At 50.9% G+C, this 19,904-nt stretch overlaps 1 protein-coding gene across 1 annotated transcript in view; it reads left to right on the forward strand.

Moving 5' to 3' along the window:
- SRCIN1 (SRC kinase signaling inhibitor 1) overlaps nt 1–19,904 on the forward strand; it is a 73,715-nt gene that overhangs the window by 34,004 nt on the left and 19,807 nt on the right. Inside the window, exons 4-10 of the mRNA XM_056512255.1 lie at nt 9,297–9,489; nt 12,133–12,331; nt 12,455–12,548; nt 13,613–14,427; nt 16,815–16,907; nt 17,010–17,053; nt 19,230–19,408. Of these exons, the coding sequence (XP_056368230.1) occupies nt 9,297–9,489; nt 12,133–12,331; nt 12,455–12,548; nt 13,613–14,427; nt 16,815–16,907; nt 17,010–17,053; nt 19,230–19,408 (1,617 nt within the window). The remainder of the gene's footprint in view (nt 1–9,296; nt 9,490–12,132; nt 12,332–12,454; nt 12,549–13,612; nt 14,428–16,814; nt 16,908–17,009; nt 17,054–19,229; nt 19,409–19,904) is intronic.

The raw sequence follows: 19,904 nt of genomic DNA on the forward strand, positions 1-19,904 counted from the left end.
CAGGACTTGCCAGGACTTTTCAGGAGCTGCCAGGACCTGCCAGAACTTTTCAGGAGCTGCCAGGACCTGCCAGGGTCTTCCAGGACCTGCCAGGACCTTCCAGGAGCTGCCGGGAGCTGCCAGGACCTGGCAGGGCTCTCCGGAACACCCTCCGTGCCCATGGGATGCGATTTTGGGGTGTCTGGGTGTTCCTGGAGGGCGCGGGGGTTCGTGCGTTTATTTCTTTGGGATGGGGTCGGGCACCATCGAATTTTTCCTCATTTTTGTTCCTTGGGATGGGACAGAGCAGGACCTGTTTTTTCCCATTTATTTCTTTGGGATGAGGTCGGGCAGGACCGACTTTTCCTCATTTTTTTTCCTTGGGATGGGGTCGGGCAGGACCCGCTTTTAATTTGGGATGGGACAGGGCAGGACCCGTTTTTAATTTGGAATAGGGTCGGGCAGGACCCGTTTTTTTCCCCGTTTTTTCTTTGGAATGGGATCAGGCAGGATCCGTTTTTCCCCCACTTTTTTTCTTTTGGATGGGGTCGGGCAGGACCCGTTTTTAATTTGGGATGGGATCGGGCAGGATTCGTTTTTCCCCCATTTTTTTCTTTGGGTTAAGGTCAGGCAGGACCGACTTTTTCCTCATTTTTTTTTCCTTGGCATGGGATCGGGCAGGACTCGTTTATTTCTTTGGGATGGGGTCGGGCAGGGCCCGCTTTTTCCCCATTTTTTCTTTGGAATGGGATCGGGCAGGACCCGTTTTCCCCCCATTTATTTCTTTGGGATAAGGTCGGGCAGGAGCGACTTTTTCCCCGTTCTGTTTTTGGGATAGGGTCGGACAGGACCCGTTTTTAATTTGGGATGAGGTTGAGCAGGACCCGTTTTTAATTTGGGATGGGATCGGGCAGGACCCGTTTTTTCCCCGTTTTTTTTTTTTTTTTTTTTTTTTTTTTTTTTTTTTTTTTTTTTTTTTGTTTTTTGTTTTTTGTTTTTTTTTTTTTTTTTGGGATTGGGTCGGGCAGGAGCGACTTTTTCCCCATTTTTCCCTTGGGATGGATCCAGCGCAGCCCTCGGAGCCTGTGGGGTTGGGACAAACCCTCTGTCCCTCTGTCCCCCTGTCCCTCTGTCCCCTCTGTCCGTCTGTCCCCGGCAGGCTCACATCTCCCTCTGTTTCTGCTCCGGGAATTTGGGATCAGCTGCTCCATCCCGTGGCTGGATTCCTTCCCCACACATTTTTTTTTGGATTTTTTTCCCTCCTCTCTGCTTTGCAGTGACCTGTGGGAGCTCCAGAGCTGCTGCCACCTGCTCTGTCCCTCTCCTGACCCCCTGTCCCCCTCCCCGTCCCCCGCTTGTCCCCGATCCCACGGGGATCCTTTCACGGGTTCCCAAAAATCCGCCGGGTCCTCGGATCCTTCCCTGCTGCCCTCCGAGCATCCCACGGTCCCAGAATTCGGGAGAGGGGCGTGGAGGATGAGGATGGGGATGAAGATGAGGATGGAGATGAGGGGATGAGGATGAAGATGAGGGTGAGGATGAAGGGATGAGGATGAGGGGAGGAGGATGAAGAAGAGAGGATGAGGATGAGAGGACGAGGACAAGGATGAGGGGATGAGGATCAGGATGAGGGGATGAGGATGAGGATGAGAATGAGGATGAAGAAGAGAGGATGAGGATCAGAGGATGAAGAAGAGAGGATGAGGATGAAAGGATGAAGATGAGTGGATGAGGATGAGGATGGGAATGAGGATGAGAGGATGAGGATGAGGATGAGGATGAGAGGATGAGGATGAGGATGAAGAAGAGGATGAGAGGATGAGGATGAGGATGAGAGGATGAGGATGAGAGGATGAGGATGAAGATGAGGGGATGAGGATGAGAGGATGAGGATGAGAGGATGAGGAGCGTCCTTCTCTCTCTCCAGGCTGAGATAACGGCGCTGCTGACGGCGGAGGGGCCGTCGGGGCTTTTTAGGAGCTCAAAGAATCTCCCCAGCGCGGCTTTTTTTAGCTCTGGGGAGACAAAAGGAAAGAGAGAAAAAAAGAAAAAACAACAAAACCCGAGTCTCCCTCCGTTCCCCATCCCGCTGCTTTTATATAAAGATCCCAGGGAGAGTGGGAGGGGATGGGGATGATCCTGTCCCTGCTGGAATTTGGGATTTTTTTTTCCCTTTATTCGCATTCCGGGCTCTGTTCCCTCCTCCAGAGGCTCTGGGGATGTTCTTGTCCCCACCTGAATCAGGAATTCTTTCCCCCGCATCTTCCAGAGGCTCTGGGGACGCTCCTGTCCCTGCTGGAATTTGGGAATTCTTCCCATTTCCTTCTCCAGAGGCTCTGGGGACGCTCCTGTCCCTGCTGGAATTGGGAATTCTTCCTATTATTCCCATTCCCGTCTTTGTTGCCTTCTCCAGAGGGGCTGGGGATGCTCTCGATTCTGCTGGAATTTGGGATTTTTTTCCCATTATTCCCATTCTGGACTCTGTTCCCTCCTCCAGAGGCTCTGGGGACGCTCCTGTCCCTGCTGGAATTTGGGAATTCTTCCCATTTCCTCTTCCAGAGGCTCTGGGGACGCTCCTGTCCCTGCTGGAATTTGGGAATTCTTCTCCCATCCTTTTCCAGAGGCTCTGGAGATGCTCCTGGCCCTGCTGGAATTTGGGAATTCTTCTCCCATCCTTTTCCAGAGGCTCTGGAGATGTTCCTGACCCTGCTGGAATTTGGGAATTCTTCCCATTTCCTCCCTCACTCCCTATCCCAAATTTTCCCTGCTGGAATTCCCAGCCGGGAATTCCACCATCCAAGCTCCAGGATTCCCGGTTTGGGCGGGAAATTCGGGGACAGGAGCGCGATGTCCCCTCCCTGTCCCCTCCCTCCACCTTTCAGTGCCACCAGGGTGGGCTCAGACCCCGCAGGGATTGGTCTCGGTGTCCGAGGGGAATTTTGGGGATGCAGAAACCCGGATTAAAGGATTTCTTGTCGGGATCAAAATTTCGGGGGGTGAGGTTTTTATGGTTTTAGGGAGCGATTCCCAATTGGGAATTGTCCCCTGCGTGCCTGGGTGGGGCAGGGGTGACACGAGTGACAGGTGCCACCCTCAAGGCACGATCAGAACCCCCCCAAAAAAAAAATCAGGAATTCCACAAGGACGGGCACGGGCTCACCCTGGTGCCACTTTTGGGGTGACCATGGCAGGGAGGGGGGGCAGCGGGGACACCCCGGGGGTGGCAGGGACAGCACGAGAGGGGGTCGAGGTGTCCTTTAATGCATCACCCAAGGGCAGGAGGAGAAGCCAGCAGCCAGGCAGAGCCATAAAAAACAAATTTCCCGGGAATTAATGCTCTGCTGGACGCCAAGGTCGCAGCAATTGTCCCCTCCCCGAGCAGGTTTTGTCCCCTCCCCGAGCAGGTTTTGTCCCCTCTCTGAGCAGGTTTTGTCCCCTCTCTCAGCAGGTTTTGTCCCCTCTCTGAGCGGGTTCTGTCCCCTCTCTCAGCAGGTTTTGTCCCCTCCCCGAGCAGGTTTTGTCCCCTCCTTGTGCAGGTTTTGTCCCCTCTCTGTGCAGGTTTTGTCCCCTCCCTGAGCAGGTTTTGTCCCCTCCCTGTGCAGGTTCTGTCCCCTCTTTAAGCAGATTTTGTCCCCTCTCAGTGCAGGTTTTGTCCCCTCTCAGTGCAGGTTTTGTCACCTCTCTCAGCAGGTTTTTTCCCCTCCCTGTGCAGGTTTTGTCCCCTCTCTGAGCGGGTTCTGTCCCCTCTCTCAGCAGGTTTTGTCCCCTCTCTGAGAGGGTTCTGTCCCCTCCCTGAGCAGGTTTTGTCCCCTCCCCGAGCAGGTTTTGTCCCCTCCTTGAGCAGGTTATTTGCTCTCTCCGGGTATCTCAATTCCCATGCCTGCAATTTCCATGGAATTGACTTTGGAATTCCCATAAAACTGGGAATTCTGTCCCTACCACGCAAGTCTGGGATATGTGAGGGTCCTGTGCCCATCTGGAAGGTTCTGTGCCCATTTTTGGGGGATTCTGTGCCCATCTGAGGGGTCCTGTGCCCATCTGGGGGTGTTCTGTACCTATTTGGGGGTGTTCTGTGTCTATTTGAGAGGGTCCTGTGCTCATCTGGGTGGGTCCTGTGCTCATCTTTGGGGGTCCTGTGCCCATTTGGGGGGGTTCTATGTCTATTTGAGGGGATTCTATGCCCATTTTTGGGGGTTTCTGTGCCCATCTGGGTGGGTCCTGTGCACATTTGAGAGGTTCTGTGCCCATCTTTGGGGGTTCTGTGCCCATCTGGGGGTGTTCTGTGCCCATTTGGGGGGTCCTGTCCCCATGTGGAAGGTCCTGTGCCCATCTTTGGGGGTCCTGTGCCCATCTTTGGGGGTCCTGTGCCCATCTGGAAGGTTCTGTGCCCATCTGGTGGATCCTGTGCCCATTTGAGGGGTTCTGTGCCCATCTAGGGGGTCCTGTGCCCGTCTGGGGGGGTTCTATGTCTATTTGAGGGGGTTCTGTGTCTATCTGGTGGATCCTGTGCCCATCCGGGGGGTTCAGTGCCTATTTGGGGGGGTCCTATGCCATCTTTGGGGGTTCTGTGCCCATTTGAGGGGTCCTGTGCCCATCTCTGGTTTAGGGAAGGGGGGCTGGGCTGGCTCTGTCCCCGTTCTGGTGACATTTCTGGGGACAGCACATTGTGAGAGCATCAGGGCAGAACGGTCCCTCCCGGGCTAAAAATCCATTAACTCCCATCCTGTCTCCTTTGGGGTTTGGTTTTTTTTTTTTTTTTTTTTTTTCCTCTTGTTGTTTTATTTATTTTTTTTTTTCATGGTTTGACTGATTGCATGAATTATCCACAGCGGGTGAGCTCCGGTTCTGGGGGGCAGCTGCAGGGCACGGGGGGCTGGGACCACCTGGGACAGGGCAGGTGACAGCCCTGGGGTGACACTGGGGGGATTTTGGGCATTGGGGGGATTTTGGGGTGGGGAGTGGAAGGGATGAAGGGATGGATGGTGGATGGATGGATGGATGGATGGATGGATGGATGCAGGGATGGATTTAGGGCAGGATGAGATCTCAGAGAATGGGAACAGGACAGGGACAGGGGGTGCTGGGCTCACCTGGAAAAGGGCAGGTGTCACCCCCAGAGTGTGAGAATTTGGGGGATTTTGGGTGGGAAGTGGAAGGGATGGATGGATGGATGGATGGATGGATGGATGGATGGATGGATGGATGGATGGATGGATTTAGGACAGAGTGGGATCCCAGAGAATGGAAATAGGGGCAGGGACAGCGGGATTTTTGGGACAGGGCAGGGACACCCCCAGGATGTGGGAGTTGGGGGTTTGGGGATGGGACTGGGGGAAGGAGGGATGGATTTAGAATGGGATCCAAAAAACAGCTACAGGGGGGTTTTTGGGACAGGGCAGGGACACCCCAGGGTGTGGGGATTGGGAGGATTTGGGGGGACCTGGGTCAACATCACCCCAAACCCCCAGCAGGACACCCAGAAATCACAGCCTTGGGGACAGGGAGCCCCAAAATCCACCTGGTGCACCCCAAAAATCCACCTGGTGCACCCCAAAATCTATTTTCTACACCCCAAAATCCACCTTGTGCACCCCAAAATCCACCTGCTACACCCCAAAAACCCACCTTCTACACCCCAAAATCCACTTTCTGCACCTCCAAACCCACCTTGTGCACCCCAAAATCCACCATTTTTGCCCCTAAAATCCACCCTTTGTGCCCCAAAATCTCCCTTCTACACCCCAAAATCCGCCTTGTGCACCCCAAAATCCACCTTTTACACCCTCAAAATCCACCTTCTACACCCCAAAATCCACCTTTTATGCCCCAAAATCCACATTTTGTGCCCCCAAATCCCCCCTTTTTTGCCCCCAAACCCACCTTGTGCACCCCACAATCCACCTTGTGCACCCCAAAATCCACCTTTTGCACCCCAAAATCCGCCTTTTTTGTCCCCAAACCCACCTTGTGCACCCCAAAATTCACGTTTTGTGCCCCAAAACCCACCTTGTGCACCCAAAAACCCACCTTGTGCACCCCAAAATCACCCCCCAAGGGGCCAGAGCTGCTCCCCACATCCCCAAGGATGGGAATAGGAATTTTTGGGTCCGTCCCTCGCCGGGTGTGAATCTCTGCCAGGGCTCTTTGTGCTCCAACAACAACAACCAGACCCAGCAGTCAATTTTCCAGCAATTAACAACGGCGAGAACATTTCAAGTTCCTCCCAAACCCCGCCTCACAGGATTAATTAAATCTTCCAATTAATGTCTCATTTAAAAGGCGATGATGGCTGTTATCATTTCATATTGATTTCATTCTTTTTTTTTTTTTTTTTTTTTTTTTTTTTGTCCCTTTTTTTTCCCCATCTCAAAATAGAGCTGCTCTCATTTTCCACACTCGGGAGCTCTTTGTTCCCTCTGCTGGATTTGCCAACCTTCAACAAGTGGCTGAAAAATCCAGGCTGGGATTTTTGGGGGGTTATCAACAGGCAGCAGAGCTGGGGATAGCCACGAATTTGTGCCAAAAATCCTCATTTTCCACGCCCTCTGGCAGCGAAAGGAATTTTTTAAATTTTCCATGAGCTGGAAAATTAAATTCTGCCTGCTCCAGACCCGAAGGCATCAGGGCCATAAAACTTCTCATGCTTTGATTCCAAAAAGAGCGGGGTGTTTAGGATTTAGGGAGGGGAATAATGGATGTGTAACTGTCCTGGTTTAGGGACAGGTGTCTGCCAATAAAGGCAGAAACTTCTCTTTGAAATGGAGAATGTAAACCCCCTCCTTCCAAATTATTATTATAATTTTGAAATTAAGGGGCTCTCAGGCAAAGATAGGGGAATTAGGAATAACAGTTAAAATTAAAATAGAAATGCAGTATTCCAAAGAACAATCCCAAACCCTGCCAGAGTCAGAATCCAAGCTGACACCCGTCAGTCAGTCAGGGTGTTGGCACAGTCCCATTCAATGGTGGCTGCATCCTCCTGCAGTGGCAGATGTGGTTCAGCTGGAGCAGTGCTCCTGGAGAAGGTGCAGGTTCCTCTGAAGCTCCAGGGATGATGTGGAAAGCTCTGGTTTTCCTCTGGAGTCCAGTGGGAAGATGAAACTTGCTGTCCCAAATCTCAGTTTTTATCTGGGTAGGAAATGTTTGGCTCCTCCCCTGGGTGGAGCATCTCCCAGTGGGATGATGGAATTTTATCAGTCATGCCCTGGGACTCACTGGCCATGAACAGGAGATATCTCCTGGAGGGAGGATGGGCTGTGGGAAGATAAAGATGATTGCCCAGCTGGTTTTTAACACCTGGCCCATTAACAGGAGATATCCCCACAGAGATAAGGATCACTGCTCACCTGGTTTTTAACACCTGACCCATTAACAGGAGATATCCCCACAGAGATAAGGATCGCTGCTCACCTGGTTTAACACCTGGCCCATTAACAGGAGATATCTCCTGCAGGAAGGATGGATCATGGAAAGATAAAGATGATTGCCCAGCTGGTTTAGAGATGCCCATTAGCAGATAATATGTGCCAGGAGATCAGGGTCACTGCCCCACCCTTCAGCAGATGTGACAGAATTCACATTTCTGGCCACATCAACCCAACAGGAGCTCTGGGATGGTGCTGGGAAGGTTCCTCCTGGACAGGGGTGGGATTGGGAATGGGGACTGTGCTGGGAGAGGGGGATTTGGGAGGCAGAGCCGGCATGGGGGATGGCAGGGGGGAGCAAGTGAGATCCTGAGCTCGGCTGGGAGTGTGGGATGGAGGGGGCTTGGATATGGGATGGAGCATCCTGGGATGGGGATAGAGCATCCCTGGATATGGGATGGAGCTTTCTGGGATGGGGATGGATTGTCCTTGGATGAGGATAGAGCCTCCCTGGATATGGGATAGAGCATTTCTGGATATGGGATAGAGGATTCCTGGGATGGGGATGGAGCATCCCTGGATATGGGATGGAGCTTTCTGGGATGGGGATGGATTGTCCTTGGATGAGGATAGAGCATCTCTGGGTGAGGCTGAACCTGGGATGAGGGATGGAGGATCCCTGGATGAGAATGGAGCATCCTTGGATATGGGATGGAGCATCCTTGGATATGGGATGGAGCATTCCTGGATATGGGATGGAGCATTCCTGGATATGGGATGGAGCATTTCTGGGATGGGGATGGAGCATCCTTGGATGTGGGTAGAAACCCCCTGGATATGGGATAGAGCATCACTGGATGAGGCTGAACCTGGGATGAGTGATGGAGGATCCCTGGATATGGGATAGAGCATAATTGGGATAGGGATGGAGCTTTCCTTGATATGGAATGGAGCATTTCTGGGATGAGTGATGGAGGATCCCTGGATACAGGATAGAGCATTCTGGGATGGGGATGGGGCATGCCTGGATATGGCAGATCCTGGGATGAGGGATGGAGGATCTCTGGAAATGGGATAGAGCACCCATGGATGTGATGAAGCCTCCCTGGATGAGGATGGAGCCCTCTTGGATATGGGATAGAACCCCTGTCCCCCATCCCTGTCCCCCCCATCCCTGTCCCCCATCCCTGTCCCCATCGTGTTCCCCATCCCTGTCCTGTCCCCCCATCCCTGTCCTGTCCCTCTGACCTGTCCCCCCATCGCTGTCCCCATCATGTTCCCCATCCCTGTCCCCCATCCCTGTCCCCCATCCCTGTCCTGTCCCCCATCCCTGTCCCCCCATCCCTGTCCCCCCATCCCTGTCCCCATCCCTGTCCCCATCCCTGTCCCGTCCCCCATCCCTGTCCCCCATCCCTGTCCCCATCCCTGTCCCCCATGGTGTCCCCCTGACCTGTCCCCTCTCCCGTTCCAGACCAGGGGCTCCTGGCATTCCCAGGGCTCCCTGTCCCCCTGACCTGTCCCCATCGTGTCCCCCATCCCTGTCCCTATAGTGTTCCCCCATCCCTGTCCCCATGGTGTCCCCCTGACCTGTCCCCATCGTGTCCCCCATCGCTGTCCTTATGGTGTCCCCCTGACCTGTCCCCATCCCTGTCCCCCCATCCCTGTCCCCCTGACCTGTCCCCATCATTTCCCCCATCCCTGTCCCTATAGTGTTCCCCCATCCCTGTCCCCATGGTGTCCCCCTGACCTGTCCCCATGGTGTCCCCCTGACCTGTCCCCTCTCCCGTTCCAGACCAGGGGCTCCTGGCATTCCCAGGGCTCCCTGTCCCCCTGACCTGTCCCCATCATTTCCCCCATCCCTGTCCCCATCGTGTCCCCCTGACCTGTCCCCATCGTGTCCCCCTGACCTGTCCCCCATGGTGTCCCCCTGACCTGTCCCCTCTCCCGTTGCAGACCCGCAGCTCCCGGCACTCCCAGGGCTCCCAGCCTGGCCTGGCCGACCAAGCCAAGCTCTCCTTCGCCTCGGCCGAGTCCCTGGAGACCATGTCGGAGGCGGAGCTGCCGCTGGGCTTCAGCAGGATGAACCGGTTCCGCCAGAGCCTGCCCCTGGCGCGCTCCGCCAGCCAGACCAAGCTGCGCTCCCCAGGTACCCCCCACCCAAAACCCCGCGGCCACGGGGAGCCCTCGGCTCCTAGCGACCCCAAAAACACCCCAAAGGGCGGGAGGAGCGGCCCAGGGGAGGAGTGATCATCAGGAGGGAAAGGTTGGGTGGGCAGAAGTTCCCCAACTCTTTTTTTGGGTGCCCAAAAACCTTCACCAGGGTGCGGTTGGGTGGCCAGAGATTCCTCACCCCCTTCTTTTGGGTGCCTCTGACTGATCCACCTTCAGCAGGGCAAGGTTGGGGGTCCAGACATCCCCAAATCTTTTTGGGGTGCCCCAGAGCCTTCCACCATCACCAGGACAAGGCTGGGCGTCCAGAGCTCCCCCAGATCTTCTTTTTGGGGTGCCCCAGAGCCTTCCACCATCACCAGGACAAGGTTGGGCGTCCAGACATCCCCAACTGGTTTTTTTGGGTACCCAAAAACCTTCCACCATCACCAGGGTGAATTTGGGTGTCCAGATCTCCCCCACCCCTTTTTTTGGGTGCTCTAGGAACACCTCCCCTCACCCTGACAATGTTGGGTGTCCAGAGGTCCCCCAAATCTTCTTTTTTGGGGTGCCTCAAAGCCTTCTACCATCACCAGGGTGAAGCTGGGTGTCCAGAGTTCCCCTACATCTTAGTTTTGGGGTACCCAAAAACCTTCCACCCTCACCAGGGTGAAGCTGGGTGTCCAGACATCCCCCAAATCTTCTTTTTGGGGTGCCCCAGAGCCTTCCACCATCACCAGGGCAAGGTTGGGTGTCCAGACATCCCCCAACTCATTTTTGGGGTACCCAGAACTTTCCACCATCACCAGGGCAAGGCTGGGTGTCCAGACATCCCCAACTGTTTTTTTTGGGTACCCAAAAACCTTCCACCATCACCAGGGTGAATTTGGGTGTCCAGATCTCCCCCACCCCTTTTTTTTGGGTGCTCTAGGAACACCTCCCCTCACCCTGACAATGTTGGGTGTGCAAAGCTCCCCCAAATCTTCTTTTTTGGGGTGCCCCAGAGCCTTCCACCATCACCAGAGTGAAGCTGGGTGTCCAGAGTTCCCCTACATCTTAGTTTTGGGGTACTCAAAAACCTTCCACCCTCACCAGGGTGAAGCTGGGTGTCCAGACATCCCCCAAATCTTCTTTTTGGGGTGCCCCAGAGCCTTCCACCATCACCAGGGCAAGGTTGGGTGTCCAGACATCCCCCAACTCATTTTTGGGGTACCCAGAACTTTCCACCATCACTAGGGCAAGGTTGAGTGGCCAGATACCTCCCAAATCTTTTTTTTTGGGTGCCCCAGAGCCTTCCACCATCACCAGGGCAAAGTTGGGTGTCCAGACATCCCCAACTGGTTTTTTTGGGTACCCAAAAACCTTCCACCATCACCAGGGTGAATTTGGGTGTCCAGATCTCCCCCACCCCTTTTTTTTGGGTGCTCTAGGAACACCTCCCCTCACCCTGACAATGTTGGGTGTCCAGAGCTCCCCCAAATCTTCTTTTTTGGGGTGCCCCAAAGCCTTCCACCCTCACTAGGGCAAAGCTGGGTGTCCAAACATCCCTAAATCTTCTTTTTGGGGTGCCCCAGAGCCTTCAACTATCACCAGCACAAGGTTGGGTGTCCAGAGCTCCCCCAAATCTTCTTTATGGGGTGCCCTAAAACTTTCCACCATCACCAGGGTGAAATTGGGTGTCCAGACATCCCCTAGCCCATTTTTTTTGGGGTGCCCCAGAGCCTTCCACCCTCACCAGGGGCAAAGTTGGTTGTCCAGATCTCCCCCAAATCTTTTTTTGGGGTGCCCCAGAGCCTTCCACCATCACCAGGGTGAAATTGGGTGTCCAGACATCCCCCAGCCCATTTTTTTGGGGTACCCCAGAGCCTTCCACCATCACCAGCACAAGGTTGGGTGTCCAGAGCTCCCCCAAATCTTCTTTTTTGGGGTGCCCCAGAGCCTTCCACCCTCACCAGGGCAAAGTTGGGTGTCCAGATCTCCCCCAAATCTTCTTTATGAGGTGCCCCAAAGATTTCTACTATCACCAGGGTGAAATTGGGTGTCCAGACATCCCCCAGCCCATTTTTTTGGGGGTGCCCCAGAGCCTTTCACCATCACCCTGACAATGTTGGGTGTCCAGATCTCCCCCACACCTTTTTTTTTTGGGGTACCCCAGAGCCTTCCACCATCACCAGGGCAAGACTGGGTGTCCAGAGCTCCCCAACTCTTTTTTTTTGGGTACCCAAAAACCTTCCACCATCACCAGGGCGAAATTGGGTGTCCAGACATCCCCCAGCCCATTTTTTTGGGGTACCCCAGAGCCTTCCACCATCACCAGCACAAGGTTGGGTGTCCAGATCTCCCCCAAATCTTCTTTTTTGGGGTGCCCCAGAGCCTTCCACCATCACCAGGGCAAAGTTGGGTGTCCAGATCTCCCCCAAATCTTCTTTATGAGGTGCCCCAAAGATTTCCACTATCACCAGGGTGAAATTGGGTGTCCAGAGCTCCCCCAAATCTTCTTTTTTGGGGTGCCCCAGAGCCTTCCACCATCACCCTGACAACGTTGTGTGTCCAGATCTCCCCCACCCCTTTTTTTTTTGGGCGCACCCCCCCCCGGTGTGACGAGCGCCGCTGACCGGGCGCGTGCTCCCCGTGCTCCCAGGGGTGCTGTTCCTGCAGTTCGGGGACGAGACGCGGCGGGTGCACATCACGCACGAGATCAGCAGCATGGACACCCTGCACGCCCTCATCGTGCACATGTTCCCGCAGAAGCTCACCATGGGCATGCTCAAATCCCCCAACACCGCCATCCTCATCAAGGACGAGTCCCGCAACGTTTTCTACGAGCTGGAGGATGTCCGGTGAGCAGGGAGGGCTCCAATCCCACCCCCGGGGTGGTTTTTAAATCCAGGGGATGTGAGGGATGGAGGAAAAATTGGGTGGTGGGGTTTTGGGGGTGTTCAGGCGCTGTTTTTTGCTTCCAGAGATATCCAGGATAGAAGCATCATTAAAATTTACCGGAAAGAGCCGCTCTACGCCTCGTTCCCAGCCTCGCACATCAGCAACGGAGACCTGAGGGTGAGAGGGGACACGTGGGAGCAGGGAGGGGAGAAAGAAGCAGAGAGGGAATTGTGTGGGGTTTGGATTATCATCATTATTATCATCAGGATAAATGATCAGGATAAATCGCCCCGTTGCTGGCTGGGATTTGCAGAATCGCAGAAATCACAGGAATCACAGAAATCACAGAAATCACAGAAATCACAGAAATCACAGGAGTAACAGAAATCACAGAAATCACATTCACAGAAATCACAGAATCATAAAATCACAGGAATCAGAGAAATCAGAGAAATCAGAAAAATCACAGAAATCACATAATCACAGAAATCACAGAATCATGAAATCAGAGAAATCAGAGAAATCCCAAAATCACAGAAATCACAGGAATCACAGAAATCACATTCACAGAAATTGCACAATCACTAAAATCACAGAATCATGAAATCACAGGAATCAGAGAAATCGGATAAATCACAGAATCACAGAAATCACAGGGATCACAGAAATCACACACAGAATCACACAATCACAGATGTCCGAGAAATCACTGAATCACAGAAACCACATAAATCGCATAAATCACAGAGATCACATAAATTATATATATCACACACACAATCACAGAAATCTGTGAAATCACAGAAATCGCACACAGAATCACACAAACACATAAATCAGAGAAATCAGAGAAACCACAGAAATCACAGAAATCACACACAGAATCACACAATCACAGAAATCACAGAAATCACAGGAATCACACACAGAATCACGCAATCACAGAAATCAGAAAAATCACTGAAATCACAGAAATCACAGAAATCATAGAACCGCAGAAATCATAGAACCACAGAAATCAGAGAAATCAGAGAAATCAGAGAAATCAGAGAAATCAGAGAAATCACAGGAATCACGGAATCACAGGAATGTTTCTCTAGCACGAGTCACCCTAAGGAATGATTTCTTATCTAAGGGATGATTTTCCTGAAGGAGTATCTGAATCATCCACAGAGGGGCAGAGCAGGGCAGGGCTCCTTCCATCCTGACCACCCCCCCTCTCCTGTGCCCCATTCCCACAGCGGGACATGGTCTACACATCCCGGGAATCCTCTCCCACACGCCGCCTCAACAACATCTCCCCAGCCTCCCACCTGGCCTCGGGCTCCCCTCCTCCCGTGCTCCAGTCCTCGTCGCCATCCCGCTCCCGCATGTCCTACAGCGGCGCTCGCCCTCCCTCCTACGCCGGTAGCCCCGTCCACCACGGCGAGCGCCTGTCCAGCCTCCCGCCGGCGCCGGGCGTGTCGCCGAGCCCCAGCGCCATCCTGGAACGCCGCGACGTGAAGCCGGACGAGGACCTGGCGGGCAAGAACGTGGTGCTGGTGAAGAACGAGGGGCTGTACGCCGATCCCTACGGGATGGTGCACGAAGGGCGGCTCAGCATCACCTCCACGCAGTCGCTGGCGGGCATGGGGGGCGACCCGTTCGGCTACTCGGGGGGGCTCTACAAGAGGGGTTCGGTGAGGTCGCTCAGCACCTACTCGGCGGCGGCGCTGCAGACGGAGCTGGAGGACGGTTTGTACAAACCCAACGCGCCCATCTACAGCGACACGTACGGGCCCGGCTTGGGTTTCCGAATGCCGCCCTCGTCCCCGCAGAAGATGGTGGAGCCCGGGCAGAGCCCGCACAGCCCCTACTCGGGCCCACCCAGCCGCTCCTCGCCTGTCCGGCAGTCCTTCCGCAAGGATTCCTGCTCTTCGGTCTTCATGGACGGCCCTGTGGGCAAAACGCGCAATCCCAGCTCGTCCGGGCCCCCCGAGCTGTTCCCCGGTCCCGGCCAAGAGCGGCCGCTCTCGGGGTTCGGTTCGCCCGGTCCGGCCAAGGACACGGAGACCAGGTGAGAGAGAGGGGTGGGGTCTGTCCTGGTTTAAGGACAGGTGTCTACCAATAAAGGCAGGAGATTCTCTTTGAAATGGAGAATGTAAACCTCCGCCCTCCAAATTGTTATAATTTTGAAATTAAGGGGCTCTCAGGCAAAGATAGGGGAATTAGGAATAACAGTTGTTTACTAGGAAAATTAAAATAGAAATGCAGTATTCCAAAGAACAATCCCAAACCCTGCCAGAGTCAGAATCCAAGCTGACACCCGTCAGTCAGTCAGGGTGTTGGCACAGTCCCATTCAATGGTGGCTGCATCCTCCTGCAGTGGCAGATGTGGTTCAGCTGGAGCAGTGCTCCTGGAGAAGGTGCAGTTTCCTCTGAAGCTCCAGGGATGATGTGGAAAGCTCTGGCTTTCCTCTGGAATCCAGTGGAAAGATGAAACTTGCTGTCCCAAATCTCAGTTTTTATCTGGGTAGGAAATGTTTGGCTCCTCCCCTGGCTGGAGCATCTCCCAGTGGGATGATGGAATTTTATCAGTCATGCACTGGGACTCACTGGCCATGAACAGGAGATATCTCCTGGAGGGAGGATGGGCTGTGGGAAGATAAAGATGATTGTCCCAGCTGGTTTTAAAGATGACCCATTAACAGGAGATATCCCCACAGAGATAAGGATCACTGCTCACCTGGTTTAACACTTGGCCCATTAACAGAAGATATCTCCTGCAGGAAGGGTGGATCATGGAAAGATAAAGATGATGCCCCAGCTGGTTTAAAGCTGCCCATTAGCAGATAATATGTGCCAGGAGATCAGGGTCACTGCCCCACCTGGTTTAACAGCTGGTGATGGAATTCACATTTTCTGGCCACATCAACCCAACACAGGGTGTGAGGTTGTGACCTCCAGGGCTCTTGGCAACAAATTCATCAGGTTATCTTAAATCAGGAAGCAGGTAATAGCTGCTGAAAACGCTATTTATTACAAATCTGTCATGGTTTAATTTAGGTTTGCTAATTTTTATATGCTTCATTTTTCTTTGAAATAGGATTTAGGAGTAAAAATAAGGCAGACTTGAAGCTTAAAAAGGTATAAAGAAAAAAATTATTAATAATACAGAAAAAATAAAAAATTTGGAATAAGTTTTAAAAAAAAAACAAACCTGTGTATATGTGTGTGTGTGTGTATATATATATATACACAAAACCAAGACAAAAGCACATCTTATTACAAAGCACATCAGTCTCAAAAGGCAAGCAGGAAAGCAATGACAAAAACAAAAACAAATAGCGAGAGGCAGTGGGAATAAGCAAATGGATGAAGAGCAAATGGCAAAAAAGTCCCAACTCTCCCCAATACAAACTCTTATACAGGATTTCCCCAAAATCTATGACACAACCTGGGATCACCACTCCTTAACCTATTAGAATTCTAGTTTCTTAACGCTCCAACTTTAGTATTTAAACTTTTTACTTACTAAAGGCATTAGAACTCACCCTAAAACTTACTTAGTACTACTTAAATGTCTACTTTATGTGGGAGTGGCTTCATGTACTGCAATCCTTCCAAAGGCTTTAATTCAATCCCTGCACTCTGATTTCTCTCTGAAGAATTCAGAGACCTCTGACTCATTGTCTTTGACAATGGGGGAAGGTCCTGGTGGGTTTGTGCGAGCTGGAGGGGGAGGAGGAGGAGCAGAGGAAGGCTCCTCACCGTGGGAATGGGATTGAGGAATGGGGTGAGGGTGCAGAGAGGGAACGAGTGCAGCTGGTGACAGCAGTGTCCCCAACACCCGGGGTGGCACGGATGGGGTGTGAGCAGGGTTGGGGATGCCCGTGGGGACAAATCCAGCTGGTGACACGTCCCTGTCTGTCACGATCCGCTCAACCCCAGCGGGACTTATGATGGTTCGTTCGACCCCAGGGTACAAAAGACAAAAGGCAAGAGACGCAGGTTTTGTTCAGCAGAAAGCAGCAATGGAGTTTATTGCGTGCCAATAATTTGGTTTTTGTGATAGGAGAGAGAGAAAGAGAGAGGATGGGATGTAGCTACCAACAGAAGGGACGCATCCTTGAGTTGTCCGATGACAGACACATCTTCAATCCCTTGGGGAGAAAGAGATCTCAGAGTCTCTTTAGGAAAGTCACTTTTTATAGTCCTTTTCCAAAGAGAGTGGCCTCTGGCCAAAAGGTGGGAGATTTATGGACTGGTGTACGTGGAGATTGTCACTCCATGAAGCAGGTGCTGGAACAGGCACAGCGACAGACAGTGCTGGGCCAGCATCCACCTTGGCCAGGCCAGAACTCAGGTCCAGAGCGAGTGGTGGGTCCTGGCTCTCAGTCTCTGATGATGGCGTGAGGCAGATCAGACAAACTTTGGACTGACTCTAACACTGTCCCTGCGCAGGGAGCGGATGGAGGCCATGGAGAAGCAAATTGCCAGCCTGACAGGGCTGGTGCAGAGCGCGCTGCTCCGCGGCTCCGAGGCCGAGACCCCCAGGTGAGGGGCGACCCTGGGGCTGGGATGTCCCTCCTGAGGGGGTCTGTCCGCCTCCCCACTGTGCCTGGCCCACACTCACTCCCCCTCCTCTCTTTTTTTCAGTGAGAAGACAGAAGCCACCAACGGCGGGACCCCCCCGTCGGCGTGTGAGTGACCATGGCCCTGCAGGACCCCCCTCTGCCCCATGGGTGACCCCCCCCCAGTGCAGCACCATGGAAAACTTAAAATAGAAATACAGTGTTACAAAGAACAACCCCAAACCCTGCCAGAGTTAGAATCCAAGCTGACACCCGTCAGTCAGTCAGGGTGTTGGCACAGTCCCATTCAATGGTGGCTGCATCCTCCTGCAGTGGCAGATGTGGTTCAGCTGGAGCAGTGCTCCTGGAGAAGGTGCAGTTTCCTCTGAAGCTCCAGGGATGATGTGGAAAGCTCTGGCTTTCCTCTGGAATCCAGTGGAAAGATGAAACTTGCTGTCCCAAATCTCAGTTTTTATCTGGGTAGGAAATGTTTGGCTCCTCCCCTGGCTGGAGCATCTCCCAGTGGGATGATGGAATTTTATCAGTCATGCACTGGGACTCACTGGCCATGAACAGGAGATATCTCCTGGAGGGAGGATGGGCTGTGGGAAGATAAAGATGATTGCCCAGCTGGTTTTTAACACCTGACCCATTAACAGGAGATATCCCCACAGAGATAAGGATCACTGCTCACCTGGTTTAACACCTGGCCCATTAACAGGAGATATCTCCTGGAGGGAGGATGGGCTGTGGAACAGATAAAGATTGTCCCAGCTGGTTTAACACCTGGTTTTAACAGTGCTGGTGATGCCTTTTTCATGTTTAAGATCAGAAGCCAGAAATAATTAAGATTAAAAAATTGAATATATTTAATGAAGGGTCTCCAGGTACGTTAAAGGCAGATAAAGATTTCCCAAAGCACTACACCCAAAATTATCACAAATTTTTCAGTTTTTTACATAATTATAAGTTTGGTCCATTTATATTTCAGGTGTTCATTCTCCAATTACAGCTTCGGGTAATGAAGTAATTTACCTCCAGTTTGCTCCACTCCCAATTAATTATTTTTTACACTTTTCAGGGCTGTGATGTCCTTGATTTACAGCCCTGGAGAGGAATTGTTGTGTCTGAATAAAACAGGAGAGCAGCAGCTGCCAGACTGTGGAGTTTTAGAGTTATTCCCTAAAGCAGAGCAGGAAAAATAGAAAAGCTTCAAAATTCCGAATATTTTCAAAAAACCTCAAATACTTTCCAGAAATTTCAAATGTTTTCCAAAAATTTCAAATATTTTCAAAGAATTTCAACTATTTTTAAAAATTTCAAATATTTTCAAGAAATTTCAATCATTTTTTTAAATTTTAAATGTTTTCAAAAAATTTCAAATATTTTCAAAGAATTTCAAATATAAAAAATTTTCAAATATTTTCAAAGAATTTCAAATATTTTGTAAAAATTTCAGATGTGTTAAAAAAATTTCAAATATTTTTTAAAGTTTCAAATATTTTTTTAAAAATTTCAAATATTTTCCAAATGTTTTAAATATTATTAAGATTTTAAATATTTTTTTACATTTCAAATATTTTTAAAATTTCAAATATTTTCAAAAAAAATTAAATATTTTTTAAAATTTCAAGTATATTTTTAAATTGCAAATATTTTCAAAAAATTCCAAATATTTTTGAAGAATTTAAAATATTTTCCAAAAACTTCAAATATTCTCTAAAAATTTCAACTATTTTGTAAAAATTTCAAATGCTTTCAAAAAATTTCAATATTTTTTTTAAATTTCCAATTTTTTTTTAAATTTCAAATATTTTCCAAAAATTTCAATTTCTTATTTTTTAATTTTAAATATCTTCCAAAAATTTCAATTTTTTAAAATTTCAAATATTTTCCAAAAATTTCAATTATTTTGTAAAAATTTCAAATATTTTCAAAGAATTTCCAATATTTTCCAAAAATTTCAACTATTTTGTAAAAATTTCAAATATTTTCAAAGAATTTCCAATATTTTCCAAAATTTTCGACTATTTTGTAAAAAAATTAAATATTTTCCAAAAATTTCAACTATCTTGTAAAAAATTCAAATATTTTCAAAGAATTTCAAATATTTTCAAAAAATTTCAAATATTTTTCAAAATACTGAGAAACATACCACAAGCAGGGAGGGCTTGGCATGGACGGGGGATTTTTGGGGACCACCAAAACCGAATGACGGAGCGGGGAAAGGAAAGAAATTGGCATCAAATCCTATTTTGGGGTGGGTGTCGCCCCTCAGCAGCCTCTGCTTGCCCCTCCCTCACAGCCACCAGCCGCAGTGGCATGGGGACACCGGTGCCAGCGCCGCCGCCGCCCTCGGCCACCAGCACCCCCGCGGGGCAGCCCACGGCCGTGAGCCGCCTGCACATGCAGCTGCACCTGCACGACCTGCAGCAGAACGCCAGCGACCTGCGAAACCAGCTGCAGCAGCTCAGGAAACTGCAGGTGGGCACCCCGGGATGGGGGGTCTGACCCAGCTCGTACTGGGTCATGGTGGGGAAATCGGGTTTTTGTGGTGGGAATGGTGTGGGAGAGATCGGGGGGCCTTGGGGAAGATGAGCGCAGGGATTGTTTCCAAAGCCAAACTCGGATCCTTCCTAAATCTGAGTTTAGGGATCCTTCCCAAATGTAAACTCAAGGATCCTTCCTGAAACTGAGCTCAGGGACCCTTCCTAAATCTGAGTTTAGGGATCCTTCCCAAATCCAGACTCAGGAATCCTTCCTAAATCTGAGTTTAGGGATCCTTCCCAAATCCAGACTCAGGGATACTTCCTAAATCTGAGTTTAGGGATCCTTCCCAAATCCACACTCAGGGATCCTTCCCAAATCTGAGTTTAGGGATACTTCCCAAATCCAGACTCAGGGATCCTTCCTAAATCTGAGTTTAGGGATCCTTTCCAAATCCACACTCAGGGATCCTTCCTAAATCTGAGTTTAGGGA

This window comes from Oenanthe melanoleuca, chromosome 27 (genome assembly GCF_029582105.1).
Source record: "Oenanthe melanoleuca isolate GR-GAL-2019-014 chromosome 27, OMel1.0, whole genome shotgun sequence".
Classification (NCBI taxonomy): Eukaryota; Metazoa; Chordata; class Aves; order Passeriformes; family Muscicapidae; genus Oenanthe; species Oenanthe melanoleuca.